Source organism: Dicentrarchus labrax, unplaced genomic scaffold (assembly GCF_905237075.1).
Source record: "Dicentrarchus labrax unplaced genomic scaffold, dlabrax2021, whole genome shotgun sequence".
Taxonomy (NCBI): domain Eukaryota; kingdom Metazoa; phylum Chordata; class Actinopteri; family Moronidae; genus Dicentrarchus; species Dicentrarchus labrax.
Genome location: NW_026136707.1, coordinates 21,036,890 through 21,056,968, shown reverse-complemented (window position 1 = coordinate 21,056,968; position 20,079 = coordinate 21,036,890). Strand labels below are relative to the sequence as shown.

Here is a 20,079-nt window from a genome sequence, read left to right as displayed (position 1 = left end):
TCCGGATCCTTATTGCAAAATCAGTGTCAGGGGAAATGAAGATTGAGCTTGGAGAAGGCGTCTAAAAGCCTCACAGTGATTGTCGTGAACTCATCTCCAGTGCCAGGCTCCTTTATCTACTGTAAGAGTCTGCACCTGCCTGAACTCTTGACTAGCAAGGGCTTTTACTGTAGCCCATTAAGAGCATCCCTAATGTGCGCTACAATGTACTTCAACATAAACATTCTGCATATGTACCGAAACCTTTACAGCAAACAATGGAAGAATGATTGCTTGGGATGTCTTGGAGTATTTTTTTTGATGAAGAAATAGAGCTCTCAGAGTGAACCAGAAAGAGGTATTGAATACATCAGCTTTGATGTGGAGAATAGAGAACTTACGTGTTGTGATCATATAAACAGATCCTTAAAGATAATTCTCACTTTTCACATTTCTTAAGCTCAAACATATGTCCCTTTGCTAAATTTTATAAATCCTTGCACAACATTTCACGCATCACAAAAAAGAGCGAGCGAATCAAGCTGAATGATTGCAGATGGAGAATAAAAGACGGCACCAGATTTTCCAGGCACCATCTGGTTGCTTTTCTGAGCGTCTCTTAAAGTGTCTTTTAAAAAGGTGATTTGTCTGTGGGTCCGCAACGATGTGACCATGTCAGCGTGTCAACGGGTCATCTGCTGCTCTTGTCACATGTGAAACGGTCCCATGAAAGGGGTCCATGTACACCTGTGGAGCCCCCCAAAACCCCACCCTAAACAGATAAAAAAGACACATGTAAACACATGCTCCAATCCACACACATATGGTCCTCGTCGTCTTGCTTTATCATCCTAATTGATAAGACGGTCTGTTTATAGTCATCTGACATGTGTCTCTGAAGAAAAAAAAATCACAGAAACTGACTCAAGGGACCAAAAAAGATCAAATGTAGAACTGGCTTATGGGACAAAACTATCAAAGGTCCCTCAGTATGGTCAAGCAATTATCTCTTAAAGCATCTCTTAAAGCCACCCCCATGGTTCTCTCAACATGCCCTTCATAACAGAGGTATATTGAGGATTTACTGCCTGCAGATGGCCGATGAGAGACGAGGGCAGGAGCTCCAGTCCTATGCCTATGCACTCACTTTATAAAAACCCAAATCAAGGGCTCTGAGGGAATACAATGGGGGAGGAAGCAGGGCCGTAAAGATGCTATAAATCCATACAATGAAACTTCTAAGTCGTGCCCTCTGCCAGGTGCTGTGTGCATGCCGACCCCGGGGAGAAAATGGCACGCGCTGCAATCATTATGATCAGAGATTTCTTTTTGCTCGTCTGTGTTGTTGTCTCCACTGCAGAGATGCTGTGGTCTGAGTCAGTCTGTCAGCAGGTCAGTCAGATCACCAGTCAATGAAGTAATTTGGTCAAGGCAATCAGAGGAATTTTCATATGAGATCAGACAGAGCTCATTTAAAATATATCATTCATCAATCATTTTCCGTACACACACATCACATTTCCAGCAGGAGAAATCTCAATTTGCTTTGAATTAAAAGAACACGAATCTCACAGATTGCCAAGAAATCATTTGTACGCCACCCCAGTAGCTACAGCCAAAGAGGCCAGAACTACCTACACATTTCTGATGTATAATAAGAAAAGCAAACATGCAACATTTCTGGTCAGTATCCGATAAGAAAGCGCAATAAAAATTATTTTCCTGGCACACTGAAATACAAATACTGCAGTAGAACAATGCTGTGACTAAAAGAAAACAATATACACAGGCAAATGTGACGCACTGGAGCCATCTATCTTCCCACAACTTGTGTGAGCCACATCAGCACATTATTTGAACCTGTTCTATGAAACTCAAATGCAAAGCAATGCTGTCTCTGTTTGAATCCAGCTCTCAAACTTTCAACCTCTTATTTATACTGCACCTTAAAGGGAATAGATTGACATTTCTGAGAATATACTTCTTCACTTTTTTTGCCAAAAGTTAGATGAGAAGATTAATACCGCTCTCATATGTGTTTGCTTAATACAGTCAGGAGACAGTTAGCCACGGACGTAATTTGGGGGGGGACAAAAGGCCGTTTTGGTCCCCTGCAGTTTTTACCGTCCAAAAACAATGTTACGCTATAGTAAACAGAGACACATCAAGCACTAGGACCAAGCGCAAAAGCTGAAGCCTGTTTCCCTTAGTTTAGACCGCTCACAAGCTCCTCGATTGGCTCTGCCGTTTCTTGTGTGATTGGCTGTCCCTGCTGTCACTCCATCTTGCTTGCACACTGGTCTGCTAGTTGCCCAGGAGTCCTTATTAATCTGCCACTGTAAATCGGGCGTTTGTTCTGCCTTGGTCACGTCAACTAGATTGTAGCTGGATTGTAATATCAGAGGTTTCATTAACATTAACGTTTGAATCGATGTCCATGTGCGTATGTGCATGCGTGCGTGCATGCGTGCATGCGTGCGTGTGTGTATGTGTGCACGGACGTGTCCCCCCCATCTCTGAAATCAAAATTTCGTCCTTGCAGTTAGCTAAGCTTAGCATAAGACACATAGGGGAACAGCTAGCGTGTTTCTCCAAAGTTAACTAACTCTAAAGCTCACTAATTAGCAACTCATTATATCTTGCAATATATAGTCGCAGGAAGTCACTGCGCCTAACCAATTAAACTGAAATCACACTTAGTCATCCCTTTTTGGGAAGGAAGAAAAAATGTCTTTAGGGAAACATTAGAAATGCTCTTTTTTGTCTCAGCTGGAGGGTGTGTTGGTGTCTGTGTTTGATTGACAGCAGCTATGGGAACGAGAAACAAAGTAAACAAAGTTTTGCTGTAGGATGGACAGACAGTGTGCTGTTAGTGGTATTAATGATCACACCAGCATTGAACAGGACCAAAGTGACATTTGCAGGTATGTCTACATGCTGTTTAATATGCAGCTGAGCAGCTAATAAGCTATAATGCTGCAAACTAGTAGTGGTGCACTTCTCTAGCTGAGTGTTTGATTGGTCACTCCGCCCTATGGTAGAACACTGACGTTGCTGCTTCATGCAAGATTTGATTGGCTGGATAGAAATAAGATCTTCATAATCACCACCATCCTCTCCCTTATGGTTTCTAAGTTTTTCTTAAAGGAGAACACAGGACAAGTAATTTATAAAGCAGATATGTATGCTGTAGTTTATTTGCGGCACATAAAACAGTTTTCACTCTTCAGGTTTTGTATGGTTCAAGCAAACCAAATATAATAATTAGTGACAGATTTTCTGGGCAGATTGTGTTACCTTTGTAGAGAACCAAGCTCTGTTTTCTCCATTTCCAGTGTTTATGCTAAGCTAACTCTCTCCTGGACATAGCTTCATATTCAATGGACAAATATAAGAGTGGTATCAATCTTCTTATTTATCCTTTGGCAGGGAAATGCAGCTCAAAGTGCTTTACAAATCATGTAAAATGTCCAAATGTTGGACTATATACCACAAAGCTGAAGCAGATAAACCCTGTTAGGATTTATTGTTAAGCATGCATAATTGAGTGTTTCACTGCTAAAACTGAAATATTGAATTCCACAAAATAATAATAAAAAAAAAATGCTTTGCTGTGTAAATGTTCTGTACTTTTAAACAGATGTCAGAAGATTTATAGACAGATAGAAGCTCCATTTGCTTTCATATCATGGATATTCCACTGCTTTCGTTTGTCTCCCTCCTTGACTGCTGCTTCGGTGGAAACTATGGCCTGGAGTCATCTCTCCACTGTGTCAAAGGGTACGGCGCTGTCAGAGGAAGACTAAGGTAAGAAGAACAGGGTGCCAGGAAAAAGGGGCGTGACTGCATCTGTAAATAGTGGGGCTATTTTGGGCTTACCACGGTCGTACAGGGGAGCACCGCCTAGGCCTGCCTTCTGTCACTATGGGGATGGGCGCTTCATAACTTTGCTGGATGGAAAAAGTCTGGAGGACTGGCAGGTGGTACACAGGAGCGTGGCACAGCTCCCATGGCGAGGAGCTGTTTCAGTCATAACTAGCCACCACTAACAATACTCACCGGAAAACACACAGGCCCCTGCTTGTACTTGGCATATCAGCAGCTTGTTGCATTTTATCCTGCTAAAGTAGTGTAGGTTTGTTTGTATTTCAGTTTGAAACAAAAGTGGAAGACAAGATGAAATACCATCTGTTGATTGATTCAAGTGCCCTCTTTGTTGGCAATTTCATAGGAAAAATTGTATAAGAAATACCAAGTACCTACAATTATTTTGTTGCAATTATAATTATAATGAAGCTAAACTAAATAAAAATAAATGTATGTCAAAATCATTTAAGGTAATAGACTATTGTTTTGTATTTAAAAAAGTGGGTAAAAAAACTATATTTTTCCCTTCTCTCGTCAATGTCAGACTGTCTCCTGTTCAGGTTTTATTAGGGATATAGGTACAGGTTGGAACAGTCTGAGGTTTACTCAGGTCAAACTATATAACACAAGAAAATCACTCAGCCAAGTTACAGTAAAGGCCTTAAAACTAAAGCACAGCCATATGGGCCATGCGTGTAACAGTAAAAGAATGCTTTTAGTATAAATTGAAGAGAAAAGGGAGGAAAAAAGACTAAATCCATCACCAATTGATTCAATATATTTTTAATACAAAATGTATTATTTCAGATAAATAAAAGTAGCTGAGTTTCATAAAAAAACCCAACAATAAAAACATTTAATTTGACTAAAAAAGCACATGAAAAGGTTAATAAAATCCGTAATATAGTGATGAAAGTGATTCACACATTTAAAAATTCCAAGCGGAGAAATAAAGATAAGGAGTGGAGTTCAAACAAGAAAACAATTCATGGAAATGACTGAGAAATTATTTAGAAACCATATCAGAAAGTGGCCAATTTTGTGATGTTAGAAAAGTAGTAAAAAGGTTAAAAAGAAAATAAATCCCTAAAGAAGTTTAATTTTTGCTTTAAAATAGAGACATGAAAAAACTGACAAAATCAGTACTGCACTCAAAAATATAACACCAGAATAAGCGAGAACTTAGGTAATGTATGGTCACCATTATGCCATTTATTAATTCATTGTTGAGAACACATTAAATGCACTTAAAACACATTTCATTTTCCATAAATATTTCATATTAAAGAGAAATATGTTTCACCTTGTGCCTACACAGAAAAGCTTTATAGAGTTGCAACAAGATTGTAGCCAAGAAAGAGAGTAAGGCACAAAATAGAAACCTTATTCATACAGTTTAGTCATGCTATTATACTATATGTCCAAAAATGTATTAGGAAGCTATATTGTAAGCTACTGTCAGCTAAATGATCCCCAACATTAGTACGATGTGCATGCTCCAAAAGACAGATAACATGGAAAAGACTGCAGCTGTGTGGAAGGAGAGTCGGTGTAGGTACGTTTATGACACGACAGTGGAAATCAGTCTACAATATTTGGTCTGGAAGCAAGAAAATCTGCTCTGTTTCTACGGTAAAGTGCATAATGTTTAGTTTTTTTTGTACGGGGAGCCGCTCTACGCTAAAGTCTCCGGCAGAAAAAGGAAACTTGGACAATAATTTCACCAAAGATAAAATCCTTTGGTTAACTCAGATCAATTATTGCCAACAGTTAAGTAACAGTCCTGCCAACTACTCAGTGGAATCACCCAAGTGTCGAGTAAAACTGAGCCTGTGGCATACTTAGATTATCCCTGTGCCTATTTACAAGCAAACCTGCAGTGCAAGAAGAAAGTAGACAAATATATATTGTCCAGGAGTATTCTCATTTAAATTCAGCAGGTAAGCATACCATTGTTCAACTATCTTATAGCTGGGGGTTGAAGAAAACTCTGAACCTGCCTTTATAAGCCCCCGCAACCAGGAACTGTTGTCGTAGGATATGTACTATATCTTTCTCTGATTGTCTGTGCATTATTATCTCATGGTTTGTGTGGCAGGACTGGAAGACCGGGGCAGGATGATAAAAAAAAACATAGGCACTAAGGTGAAAAGCATAATGAAGGGTAGTAGAAATGGTACAAATTATATCAGGGGAAGACAAATGAAAAAACAAAATGGAAAGCTAAATAGCAAATTGCCTGATATAAGCATAAGGCATACATAAGTACATTTTCAAATACATGTTTATACAAAAGAATATCATACAATAACATTCAGTATAAATGAACAATGAGATAATAATGAGGAAGCAAGAAAAAATACAATTCTAATCTATTCACATACTCCCTACATATTTTCCAGCCTTTTTATTCTGTTTCCCTGTAAACAAATCATTGAAATGATACAAAAAGGTCATATAAAAACTTCCACTTTGGGTTACAATGAACCATTTGCATTTGTGTGTGACTGCTGCTGTTGTTTGCCACCAGTATCACTGCTGTAAGGCACCGATTCGGTTGTTGAGGACCGACTGCACAAACAAATGAACCAAAGTGATGAAGCGTGACACTTATTGTCCCATTAGCTTGTCCATGCATTAACATACAGATCACACTTGAAATGAAGATTGTCATTTTGTCAACGTAATTCAGTCTCATTGAGCTGTTTGGTCCACTAAAGAACATCTGCTGTGAATTAAGGCAAGTGTAGTCGTATACTTTGCCCCTGATCTCACTTCCCTTTTTGTAAATATAACATTCATCTGTTTATTCAAATGGAGCTTGCCAGTGATTGTCAATGTGAATCTGGAGCGAGTCTTTGACTGAGGAGGAGCTGATGGTAACGATGGTCAGGTGGGAGATCCTGGTCAAAACTTTATTCTTCATCATCTGGATCTCTTTTATTTGTCCTCTTGTTGTTGATGATGCTGCTGTTTGAGTGCGTCTGTGCTGCTGCAGAGGACTTCTGGACGTCTATGCGTGAGTGTGCACGGAAATGCTGGAGAGGTCGTTCCTGATGATCTCGTTAACTGTGGAAAGAGAAGACAAGTGGCAGAGCGTTATTAGCTGGTCACATTGAATAACAATCATTAACACGTTCTAAAAAAAACATTTAATAAAGAGAAGTGACCTAGAAGTTACAGAGGCCGGCGAGGCCTGTGATAGGAAGGTTGTCAGTTTCAGTCCCTGCCAATGCTGGATTTCCAACCAGGCAGGACCTCCAGGAGACACATTCGAGCTCACTGTGTGTCAGTTGGTGCATGCTAATTTAAAGGGTCTCGCCACAGATTTTACACATTAAGATTAGTTTAGTGTCAGGTGTTAAAAGAGTTGTATTAACCTATGTTACTGTGAAGGGAGCTTTACATTTAAATAATAATTCATGCATCATGGCGGTGTGTTCTTTATACAGACAGTTTAAAAAAAAAGATTGGCCTGCTTACAGTATTAAAATATATCACAATATATTGGATCATTTCCCCTTTATTGTGTATACGTATCCTATAGCCAGATTCTAGCATAGAAATTGCATTTCCCAAAATGAAGACCATAAATCAAATTACCACATGAGAAAAACTGTACATACTGCACAGTAGGGCTGGGAGGTATAGGGGGAGCTAATAGGGCCCAGCAACTCATTTTTTATCTGGGCTTGGCATTTATTTTTTTTAACATAGAAACTTTGACTGAAGACAGTGTAACTCTTCAGTGCTCGCAGCCTGCAATAAATAATGTCACATGAGGCAAGACAGCACTGAATACTTGGCATAGATGTGGTCAGGTCAGGAAAAATGTTGGATATCAGAAGCTGCAATCCAAACATATCATTGTCATTACCAGCCTTTAAAACTCATATCGGCCCTATACACACATTTCTGTTTTCAAGTCATCGTCTTGTCTTTCCTGCTCTAGTTCCTGTGCCCGCGCCTTTCCCACAGTCGGGCAGGCACAGATCAGTCGCCTGCCTTTATCTGCTCTGTGTTCTTTGGCAAAACAGAGGGAAGTGACTGTGAAGATGGCGAGGACCCTGAGCTTGACGCAAAACAAGAAGCTCCTCAGTTATAGAGCTTGCTGTGATAAAGTGGGCTGATGTAGACACACACACACACACACACAGACAGAGAGAGAGAGAGAGAGAGAGAGAGAGAGAGAGAGAGAGAGAGAGAGGGAGAGAGAGAGACTGGTGAAACCACCATCCGCAGTAAGGAGCCGAGACAGGAAGTCCACCCACTCTGAGGCCCAAAGTAGGCCTGCAGTTTGTTATCACTAGATACTGTTCGGTGAATGGTGCATCTGCACTGATCGAGACAAAAACATCACTTAATAGAAAACAAGATGATGTCTTTTTTTACTGCCAAACCATTTCAATGTGAGTCATTGTGTCAGTGAGTTGTTATTGGTACAATGTCATATTGAATGGCTATGGTGCTGATGTTATGTAAAAAAAAATCTCTTTTTTTCTACTTTTTCTTATACAACATTGCTACTGCTGAACTGATCTATGGGTAATTAAGTGTAGAAACATCACAGCAACGTGTTTACTTATTACCGAGGATGGAGACAAAAATACATATGTAAATAAATAATATAGAAGTATAAATTAGTGCCGGACAGATTGCACTGTTTTAAGAAGACCACACACCTATAATAGCATGCCCTGCTTTCTAACATGCAGCCAAACACCCACCTATTCACACATACACACACACACACACACACACACACACACACACACACACACACACACACACACACACACACACACACACACACACACACATACATACAAACAGTTTGGTTGGGACTCCCCTCCCTAAACAGGAGGAACTCCCATTGGAAAAATCCTACCTGTGCCAACACTGCTGGCTTTTTTCAACCCTATTCCACTCCGGGCTAAACAAGCATTTACATGCTGAGCTTATTTTTAGCTCTGCCATCGCAGGACAGAAAGGAAGTGCAAGCACATGTAACAATTAAATGATCAGACTTTAACGTTGCTGACACTCGCTGATAGCCGAGGTGAGAAAACAGCTCCAGGTAAATTTTGAGAAGGAGAGGGAAAACCCAACAGCTAAGGCAGCCACACATGTACCCTTTATTCTTCTCAGGAGGAAAGCAATGGTTTCCTTTCTTATTTTCAGTCACTATAAAAAAAAAATAGTGACGTCTCCTCCGCCCACATATTAACTGCATTGTTTTTTTCTGTGTTTTATCAACTGATATTTTCCATTGGCATGCCCTATGATGTTCCATTCTGAAGAAACGAGTGATTAACAGAGAAGAAAGGTAAAACACTGGCCCCTGTGTTTTCATCTATGTACTCTGTCGGCAGTGTGAGAATCTCAGAGAACAGGATGTGGCCAACTGTTGCACCACAAGACAACACCAACTGCTATTTATAGCTGTTTAATGGGGTAGTTGGTGACACTATTTAGTTGTGACAACTTCTGGGAAATGAAGAAATTTGAAGAGAACAGTTGATGAAACCTGAATGACACATGCACAGGTAACGACTGTGGGTGAATATGTGTGCACATTTTAAACCCCTCAGATTGTTTTTGGCAATAGCTCTGCAAATGCATTTACTTTAATTTAGTTAAATATTTTTCTTTATTCAATTGATTACATTTAGTATAGATGATTTCACTGCTTTTGGACTAAAGAACCAAGATCAGGTGTCACAGTTCAGCCAATGAATATTTGTGAATGTTTTTCCTTTAAAGTCAAACTCTTGCACATGACAGCTGTTCATTTTTGACTCTGTCTCACCTTCCATGAGGTGACTAGATAACCACAAATATGCAGAATGAGGGAAAGCAGTCAGACATGGTGGGGAACATTTTGTTCAGAGTGGAATTTGGCTACAAAAATTCAATTGCATAATATGGACGGACAAGGGGTATAGCACAAGATCTCCTCTGTAAACTAGGCCTCGTAAAGCTGGTAATATGTTTTGTTACGCAATAATTATGTATAGTTCTGTGTTTATTGTTAGATATATACATAAATGAACTCTCTGTGGCCTGGCATCCCTCTCAGCAACACTGGAAACTTATTTTGTTTTTTCTTTTTTCAGTTGCCCAGGTTAATAATGGAAAGCTGTAACTGGGAGGATACCCTCTCATGAATAAACAAAAACAGCGGAAAACTGCACTCCAAATATTCCCCTGCTGAAAAAAACAAAAAAACAAAAACGTGCCCGGCTAGTCTCGGTTAAACAGAGTGACATCCTTTATTAGCCATAGTGCCAGTGCAATCAGTAAACCGCAGTCCGGACCAGTCAGGACTTATACTTAGGGCTGGGCGGGAGATCTATTTCAGGCAGGTGTGAGAGTGACATGAAAATATGACTGTGGTGCCAGCTGTGTTGAACAGTTCAATGGACAATTCAGCTCCTTTGTGAAGGCCTACCAGTGTTTCTTGGCAGTGGCTCGTAGCTAAACCCCCGTCTCCGTCGGGTGTGGCAGCTGGCTGAATGAATGTTGACCTCGCTAAAGTAATCTGTCTGTATCAACTGGGATGGAAAATGATTTGCTTCTACCTACTAGAAGGGCTGGTGGAGTGCGTCCAGTGCATATTCTGCCTGCGTAGTGCATACATAAAAAAAATACAGTACAGATCAACTATTTTAACTACACCGTTTCAGGTATCAATGTAACTATGTAACACAACCAGGTGGGCAACAACAATTAGCTCATGTGTGGCAGGTTGTCTGAGACCCACCATAACAGAAGGCCCAGCGGGCTTACAGACCAAAAATAGCACAGCTTCAAAAAAAACACAACAGGCTGCGTAGGTGAGGGCATGTTGCTACAGGTTCTGCTGAGAAGATACAATCAAAGCAAGGACGTCCAGTCTGAGTAACACTGATTAAGTGAGTAACAGTGATTTTGAAAGCCTGACGGACGCCAAATCTCTACAGAGCAGTTTGTAATACTATAAGCCAGGGTTTTACGATTGTGGAAGGTGGTGCACAGAAAAAACTGCATCAAGCGGTAATTTGTATTGCTTCATACACACCTCCAGATGTCATTTAGTCCCGGTCTCTCTCTCTCTTGACTTATAGATAAACAGGACAATAGTAGCCTTATAATAGTACTCAATTTATAATTGTTGTAATTGTGTTCATGTTGGTTGTTTTCGTTTTGAGAAAGAGGGGTTATTTTGTGGTTTCCCCTGACGATTTAAGAGTTTTTTTGTAAGTTGACTTACAGAACCTGTGTGGTTGTGTCAATCTTTCAGTCCCCTTTTTTTTGTCGCTATTTTTCAGTCATAGTTTTGTTTTCTGGCACAGGAAGAGGATTAAAAATTTTTCCAACCACAAAAAATCTGTCACCTCAACCACACCTATATGAATCACCAGTTATGTTGGAATTTCCATAATAAGACAAAGAGTTTTTGTAAATATATTATTAAAAAAACGTGCAACCTGGCAATAGCAATAGCTACTTCATACCTGTAGGTATTTTTGACTGATGTAGATGAAGTTATGGTGCTGCAGTTTGGCCTCCTTTTTATTCAGTAATCCAAGCTTGGGCGTTCTGACTGCATTTGGCTACTCTGAGAGTTCAGCGTGAACCTGACCTGCACTTGGGATTTAGTTAGCATTGTTAGAGGAGAGTGCTGTGCACTGGGGTTCGATAACAGCCGGGCTTCCTCAGAGAACAGAGGATGCCCTATGGTCTGGCGAGATGCGGAGCCTCAACGCCTGAGAGCCGCTTGTAGGTTACTGCTGTCGTAACACGATCGCCCTCAGCCAAATCAGGGCTGACTGGCAATGACCTGGCAGAGAGTGACTTCACCTTCCCTTGGCTTCCCTCAGCTGACTATCCAAAACACAACCTCTGAACTCAGGGTTGTAACGGAGGCTTCCTGTCAGGGACTTCTGTTCTCACTTGGAGTCTCTTGATGCCAAAGAAGCGGAGGGCACCTTCCTGAACTTGTCTCACTTTCACCACATGAATACATTGCAGCTGTGTTAGGGTCAAGGACCTTCGCACTGTAGCAAAGTGGGATGTTTCCTATTCATACTTGTACCTCCTGTAGTAGCACATCAGGTCTGTGAGAAAGAGGAGGTAGCTTCCTTCTATTGTGGCGTTCAGACGCTCAGCAGCATTTGAGGAAGTAAGTCTGAGTCATAGAGGCTCCTTCATATAAACACAGATAAACACTGCATCAAATCTGTGCGGGTGCTCACAGAGAGCATAAGGAGACTGGCTGCAAGACAGACTCAAAGTTAAACCTCATCTGAACTGCTTTCATGCGAAATTGATTTGGTGGGGAAGCCAAACTAAAGCTCAAACTTGCTGGAGAGAGACAATTGAATTTCCTGGTACATATTACTTTTGTTTCCCCACTATATCAAATCTTCTCTCGGCCTCAGCAGAAACACTTAATGGACAATTTGCTGCCTCCCACACACGGCTCAAACGGCTGGACGGAGAGGCTCGGACAATGTCACTTATCTTGCACTGATAACTAGCAGCGTCAAAAATAGGGAGGGGTCAAAGGTCAGAACACACACATAAATGACACAGAGAGAGTGCGAGAAATAAAGATGGAGAGGCTGAAAGAGAATGAGCGGAGTGGAGGGAGCCACAATCATCATTATTCCCACAGATAAACACAAATGGAAAGAGACAAAGTGTTCCACTAATGCTTCATCATGATAAAGTGCTTCATAAATTCATCTGAGCCTTGCAGGTAGACAGCTTCTAATCCATCGCAGGGATCCCTTTGGGCCTAATGATGTGATGATATGTGCAGACAGCATATTTCATCCCCGCAGCTAGGCTGATGTGTGAAGCCCTGGGCTTTCCCATGTGGATCCACTCAGTCTCCACAACTGACAGTGGAGATAGAGAGAAGAAGAAAAAAAAAGTGAAAGAGATAGGGCTGCCGAGCGAGGGTTTGTTTCAAAACAAAGCTGAGTTTACCCTGAGAGCTGAGGTTTTACAACTGCCCTGCAGCAGCTGTGTGGTATACTGTGAAAACCCTGCTGTGCCATGGGCTGAGGTGAACAATGATGCCATGAAATTTGTGATTTAGACTTAAGAGTTAGTTAAGGACATAATTTCTGCTGGGGATAGGCAGGGCTGATTCTCTTACTCAAGTCTCTTCGACTGTTATTCTTACTGCAGCCACCACAGTCCAGATGAGCGATCTGAGCTGATAAAAATGTTGACACACTCATCTGAGACGCCTTCAATTATTACTGTGTGCTCAAAGCAACAAGCTTAATGAGCAGCAGCGAGCAGAGCTGCGAGTGCTTTGCAGACTTTGTTTGCCCTGCGTCTTGCCACTTAGGCAGGCTTGTTGCTGTTGAGGCAGTATGCAGCCTGAAATTAATACCTTCAGACACGACTCAGGGCTGAGAATATCTTGTGTGTCCCATGTTTTCTGGGTTAAAGAAAACATTGAAATTCTATTTCAATTTGCAGTTAATTTTGTCATAAACTTATGTTAGAACTGAACATTAGTCAAAAATTAGACAGTGAAGCTTTGTAGAGAAGATGCAAATAGAGAAATCTATTAGAAACTATTAGACAGATATCAGATAGAGAGAAAGTAAAAATAATATTAGGTAGGGTTACAATGCAGAGGTTTACATTTCTATTTTTTGTTGCTAACACTGTTACGCAAAAACACAATAACCAATTTTAATAATTTATGCAGTATTTGAATTATTTGCCCCCTTTTGAAACCAAACCTATGCCCTTGTAAAGAGTCAGGGAAAGTGAGATTGTGAGAAACAGCTGATGAGAGAGAAAATGACAAAGAAGAAGAAAGGATGTGGGACAGAGGAGACACAGAGGGACAATGAGACTGATTAAAGCAAAAAAAACAGGAAATAGTGTGTCGCTGTGTATTTGTAAACCAGAGGCAAGATTTTAAACTTGATTCAGCAGCACATAGGGGGCAGAGCGGGGATGCCAAAAGAGGAGCGATACAATCCTCCTTTTTGTCGAGCTAAAGAGAAAATAAAAAATAAAGTACAGAGTGTAAACAGTAAGCGCTCTGATGTCACTGGAGAGATTTCTAATCAATATGTCTGCTGCTGTTTTTAGCAAGGGCTCCTGGCTCAGTTGGATAAGAGAGCTGGAGCAGCCTTGAGAAATAACGATGACATACTCTCTGTGCCTCATGTGGAGAGACGAAGTGGAGCTGAGCTCTAATCTCCACCTGTGTGAGTCTCTGACGTGCCTCATTTTTCAGAGGACATGCTTTATGGCTTTCCGTAGTCAGCTGCATCTGACATGTTGCCAAAGCAAATGACCCGACCCAGAAGAATCTAGGTGTCTGCCTAGTCCAGATTAAAATGTCCAAATTAACCAGCAATGCTGGGATCCGATGCTTGAGAACAATAAAACAGCAGTATCCCAAATTGGAAATCTAAAGACAACAACTTTTACTGAAAGCCCCACCGCTGATGTGCTTACTTTGGCTGCAGCGGTGCATAACCTTTGTCTTTGATCTTGCATGGTGTGCTCAGCCTCTCCCTATCTCACCTCACTCTGTCTCTCTTTGTGAGCCTACCACCCCCCCCCCTCCTCTCATTTCCTCCTGGGCCCAGGAGGCCGCGGGTGTGCTCACTCGTTGTCGGTCTCCTGGGAGGATGAGGGGGAGGTGTTTACATGGCTGGAGCTGCTCTCCTGTGCCCTCATCACTGACTTCTCTGAAATCGTTGTGTAGTCGGACCGCATTGCAAACAATAACAAAATAAAAACTATATTGTTTGAATGTACAGTATATAGTAATAATATAATTAGTTAACAATGAAACCATAGAGAATTATTTCAACTTAAAATTGCCAGCATGCATGCATGCAGAACTATTTTTGAGGTCAATAATGGATCATAATGTTACAAAATGCATGCAATATAAGAAGTTCTCATTGCTGACATTTGACACTAGTAAAAAAAAGTTAAATTTCAAATTTGAAAACTTACCACTATTATCTATCAAATGTAGCTTGTGAACCTACACAAATGAAGAATTGTTTTCCTTTCATTTTAATGATTTTAATGGGTGCAAAAGTATTCAGTATTTAGAGAGAGGCCAACAACAATAAACAATTTTTGTTTTTTGAGGGACTGATATGTTTTTCTTTTCTTATAGTCGTGATAATCTTGTGACCCTCTGGTGGGTCCAGACCACTGAACTGCCATAGGTGCACTTGTACAATAACATACAGTGTGTGCTTTTTCAACAGAAATAGAAAAGGATGTCACAGTACCATCCACACTGAGTGATTGACAGGCGATGTCAACATGTGCAGTGCAGATGCTCAAATGCTAAACAGCAAAATGGTGCTTTCAGTAATTTTGACCACACGGCTCAGTTTGAGTGTGTTGACTTGTGAAGTGTTCATTTAACTGCAGCAGAAGAATACCACAACAAAACTCAACAATCACAGTGTTTATCAAAAGCAAACCTATATGTAAGAGGCTAAAGAGCTTCTGACAAAGTGTGCATGCATGACTCAAGACTGTGAGAAATCAAAAGCTCACTTTCACACAGCTAGCGAGGCAGAACCGCATAAAGCAAACACCAAAGTCTGCAAACTGGGTGAAACACACACACATCTTTGTGATTGAGAAATGAAAGGAGACAGATTAAAACTCTCTGTATGGCTCATTACCAGTGGGTTTATGGTGAAATAACTCAGCCATCTGATAAACTTGCGGTGATTGATTCACAATTAGAAACGTATGCTCCCATGGAGGCTCGTGCAGACGGTTCGAGATTTCACTGGTTTTGAAAATGGCACATGGAGAAAAAAAAAAAAAGAGCATATTGAAACAATCATACTTCAGTAGGTCGCAGCCGCCTGAGTGAGAATTTGGCTGTGCACCTGCGTATAATGCGATTTATGACTGCATTTGTATTGTGCTTCTTTAAATCACCTGTTGCCTGTCAGCTTTTACGTGGGATTTCAGAATTGTTTTCTTTTATTCATACGTAGAGGAACTGTGTTCTCTGTGTCCAAAAAGGGTTACCTCAGTGCAAGCTTTATTGTTCACTATCCATCACAGGGAGATGGCTCAGAGAGGCTCCTTCCTGTTTTTTAACGTGCATGTCTGCTTGTCAGTGTGTATCTGCACATCCTGTCTGTTTTGTCATCTGCTAGCAAAGAATTTGTACTGTAGGAATGCCAAAACTGGTCAGTTGGTTGTTGGTCCAGTTTGGTGCGAGGAGCAGCCCAGCCTCGAGCATGGTTTTTACACTCTCCCTTGCTTCTTTTTTAGTAGAAGAACGACAGCACACTGGCACTGGTCTCTTGTGGGTTGTTTTACAACTTTGGAAAGCATGCTCTGATGAAAGTAACGTTTTCACTGATCCAGCATCTTAGTGAGCCGGACAGAGGATTTGTGCAGGCTGCATCCTTACAGAAGTCACAGAAAAGGCACTGAATAGTATACTGAAGGTAACTAAATCCTCAAAAGCTCTTGTGGTGCACAAGGACATGGCCTGTCTCTTTTCAACATCCCTGCCGAGCTCTAGCGATCTGACTCTGTACCGAAGCAGAGTGTGATCTGATTAACACTCTGTCTGCTGACCCCGAGAGCAGGGATTCACAGAGACCGAGGGGGAGGTCACCTCAGGGCACATCGTGGGCTTACTCACATAGACCGGTCTGGAGGCAGGAGGGAGGCGATCTTGGCAAATGTTCCACTTATCTCGTTTCAAACACCCTCAACCTCACTTTGATTTTCATACACACACAGACTTTCATCCATCTGGAGACTGTATAGTTTTCAAGCAACCCAGGCTGCATCAGAGTCAGAAATGGAGGCAAGGCTACTCTTTCAGGGATAGTAGGTAAGACATTCGCTGTCACCTGTAAATCACAGAAGCACATTTTCGCCTGCTTCTGAGCTTGCTGTTTCAAATCATAGAGATTTAACAGTCGCTGGGGCTCAGGGGGCGAACCGGCCCTCTTGAATACCTTAACAGAAACAAGAGCCTGCTACTTTACTCTATGATGCAGTAAATCTAGCTGATTTAATTAAAACGTACATGACATTTTCATTCACACAGTGTTAAGGAGCCGAGCAGAGCTCCAACTCAAGCTCCCTGCAGATTTGACATGGCTGATTTACAACATGAGCAGAAAGAATTGTCTTGTCTTCTAAGCACTAGAAGGTCCAGTGGGTTTGAGGAGTCTAACAGAAGACTAAGTTGTCATTTTCAGGGCATAAAAACAATGGCACCACTTTCTATTAATGCACCCTTTATAAAGTGATTAATGGCTTTATTAACGGTTATTCAATAATTTACAACAGTTTTTTGGTCACCTATGAGCTATTAATACCAAACAGAAGGGTATTAGAAACGTATACCAAAACCCTTAGATGGGAACCATTACTTTAGCAATAATAATCAATATATTAATACTTAGTGAATGGTTATAGCACACTATTATGTAGTTATATATGCAGATATAAGGACATTAATGTTCATTTATGTTATTTTGTAACTGGTGTTATAGTGACAGTTACATGTAATTGAATTATTAACACAGTGTAGGCTAGCTGTAATTTAAACATTTATCAACTGTTTAAAGACATGAATCATTTGAAAGTGGGTTTTAAAACAGATTATAAATGTACTCATGAAGACATGTTGAGCTGGAAGATTCAGTCTAACAAAAAAAAATATTTACTCAAGGTCCACTTGCTAGATTTCTACAGGGACTTTTCCTGTGAAGACATCAGTCCATGAAATGCAAAAAAAGTACACAGTGTATAAATTAATACTTCATAAGGGTTCATTTGCAAAAAAAAAGCTGATTAATTTTGATATTTTTTTAATAATATTTTTTCCCCCCTGTTTTTGCAAAGGAACTCAATAATTACAATAAGTGCATCACTAATAAATATAATACATAAATACTTTTATATTGCATATAAAATATGAATACTGAAGAGTATATTATTTTTTATCTTATTTTATTGAGAATCATTACATATATTGATAAACACCTAAAATGTATTATTTTTGCTCCTACAACTACAAAACAGTGTGTCATAAGGTGTAAAGTGATACCTTTAATTAATTTGAAGGTCTTAATCCACAAACATTTTTGAAGCTGGGATATTTTCGTGCATAACACAGCACAGCAGTTTGTTAAAAACATCATGGCCTTTCTTGAGCTAAAGACCTTAATTTTGAGGTTTGTGTAGCGCCACTGTATCCTTTCATCATTAAATCTCTCAATGTTTCACACTATAAAAAAGGCTTACTGAGCGTGAAAGGATTTCCCTATTTGTTAGCGTGTTGTTTTGAGAGGAACTGAGCTCACCGGAGTGCAATCAGGAGAGTCGGGGGACCCGTTGAGGTTTATAACTGCCATGGGTCACATGTCAACAGTAGGACACTTACAGTTCAGTGGTTATGATCATTCCCTCCCCTGAAGTAAACCCATTCACCCACTGCTTGGTAAGTCTCTGCACTGCGAGCAGCCGCTGGTGGGAGAGGAAGAAAATATGATCTTTAACTTTGGCAGTGTTTATCTTTCTTTGACTTTTAGTGTTTGGGTTTTAACAGTTTTAGCTGTGAAAGGAGCACGTACTGTCGTGTGTGTGTGTGTGTGAAGAACAGGGGCAGTGAGAGAAGCTGCCAGGGAAAATCACCAAGATCGCATGCTACTTTCTTCCACCTCAGATTTTCCCCTCTTTCTCTTAGTCTGTCTGTCTGTGTCAGTGTCTCCTTTATTTCTATGGCTGACCTGCTTCTTCTCATGCTCGCTGAATATTCCTGGATGTGAGGACATGAAGAGAATCTCCTGACCCCAAAATCTCAAAACACTAAAATACATCTCATGACTTACGGCTGTCCCTCCACTTTAGGCCCATAAGCTATGACACCAGATATCACACTAAAAAAGAATACACAGATTCTTTCTTCCAGTTTCTGTTTCGGGAGAGACGTGGATTGAGGATGGCTCGTTTTAGACAAATTCATTATTTTGACAGTTTGATTTTACTTTAACCTGCAGTAACACTAGAACAGGACTTGTGCATTTGGTTTATAGTCTTGTGACGGATTCTACTGGGTCTATCACTCTTTCAAAGTTTATATCTGCACCTTTATTTCACTCTCTCTCTTTCATGCTCCCTCCTCTCTCTCTCTCTCTCTCTCTGTAGTTCTCTCTTTATGACCATCTCTCCCCTCTTCTTTCTGAGGTATCTGCACATGGACTCTGCCAAGAGTTGCAAAACCCAACGGCTTTCCCCATCCCTCCCAGCTGGATCAGACTTCTCTGTTGACATCCGTCGCTACAGGATACTATTTCACTGAGCTAACAGATTTCAGATGGGAAGCTGTTATTAAGTGGTCTGGGATGGAGACCTGCTCCTGTTTACTGATGCCGCAGGTATTTACATCCCCTAAATACCAACTGAAAACACTAAAACGGCAAGTATCTCAGTGTGGTTACTATGTTCCAAATGGAGGATCACATCTTTGAACTGCATTCAACTGTCTGTGACTGCTTTTTTGCCCTTGAGCAAGACACCCCACAAGCTCTATGGATGTTGTCCAGAAGCTGATCCTTACCCCTTGACCTCCCAGCAGGGCGTCAAAAAAAGAAGAACGTGTCTTTACGCAAATCAGTGGTGCTTGTTTGGTGTTTAGTATTAGTCTGGACTGTACGAGTTTTCCATGTGCTCATATTTTTAATGCCAGCAGGAAATATCCCAGATTCAAGTCAAATTTATGGTTTCTGTGACTGTGGAGTGTTTGTGGTGTTCGCAGCAATATCAGTTGTTCCCACAGGGGAACAGTGTTTTATGGTAAATTCAGTAGTGGTGTAATGTTTGCAGGGATTACAGACCGTTCTTTAAATCACAAACAAACCAACATAGTAACCCTTTGTACACCTGATGCAGAAAACAGCATAAATTGACCATTAAATCCCAAAAGAATTTAATAAAAAAAAAAAGCCATAAAGTAAGGAGATAAGAGCTTGGATCATGCTTAAATACAACCTTAACCAAGGCACAGATAACGACCTCACAGCCTGTCAGAGCAGTCAACCACACTGACATTTGTCATATTATGATTCAGTAATGAGAGTGTCTGGCGTGAGGTGGTAGCTCCATGATCACAGATGTACACAGGAAGCTTCCAGCCAAGCCACAGGCCCTGTCTGAGTCCTGACCCGCTGTGATCCGTGTGGCTCGGTGGCT

At 40.8% G+C, this 20,079-nt stretch overlaps 1 protein-coding gene across 2 annotated transcripts in view; it reads right to left on the bottom strand.

Annotated features, from left to right (window-relative positions):
• Positions 1 to 5,033: 5,033 nt before the first annotated feature.
• LOC127367249 (nuclear factor of activated T-cells, cytoplasmic 1) overlaps positions 5,034 to 20,079 on the bottom strand; it is a 59,209-nt gene continuing 44,163 nt past the window's right edge. For both annotated transcript variants that reach the window (XM_051406945.1, XM_051406947.1), the window contains one exon: positions 5,034 to 6,915. In XM_051406945.1, the coding sequence (XP_051262905.1) occupies positions 6,860 to 6,915 (56 nt within the window). In that variant the 3' untranslated portion in view covers positions 5,034 to 6,859. The remainder of the gene's footprint in view (positions 6,916 to 20,079) is intronic.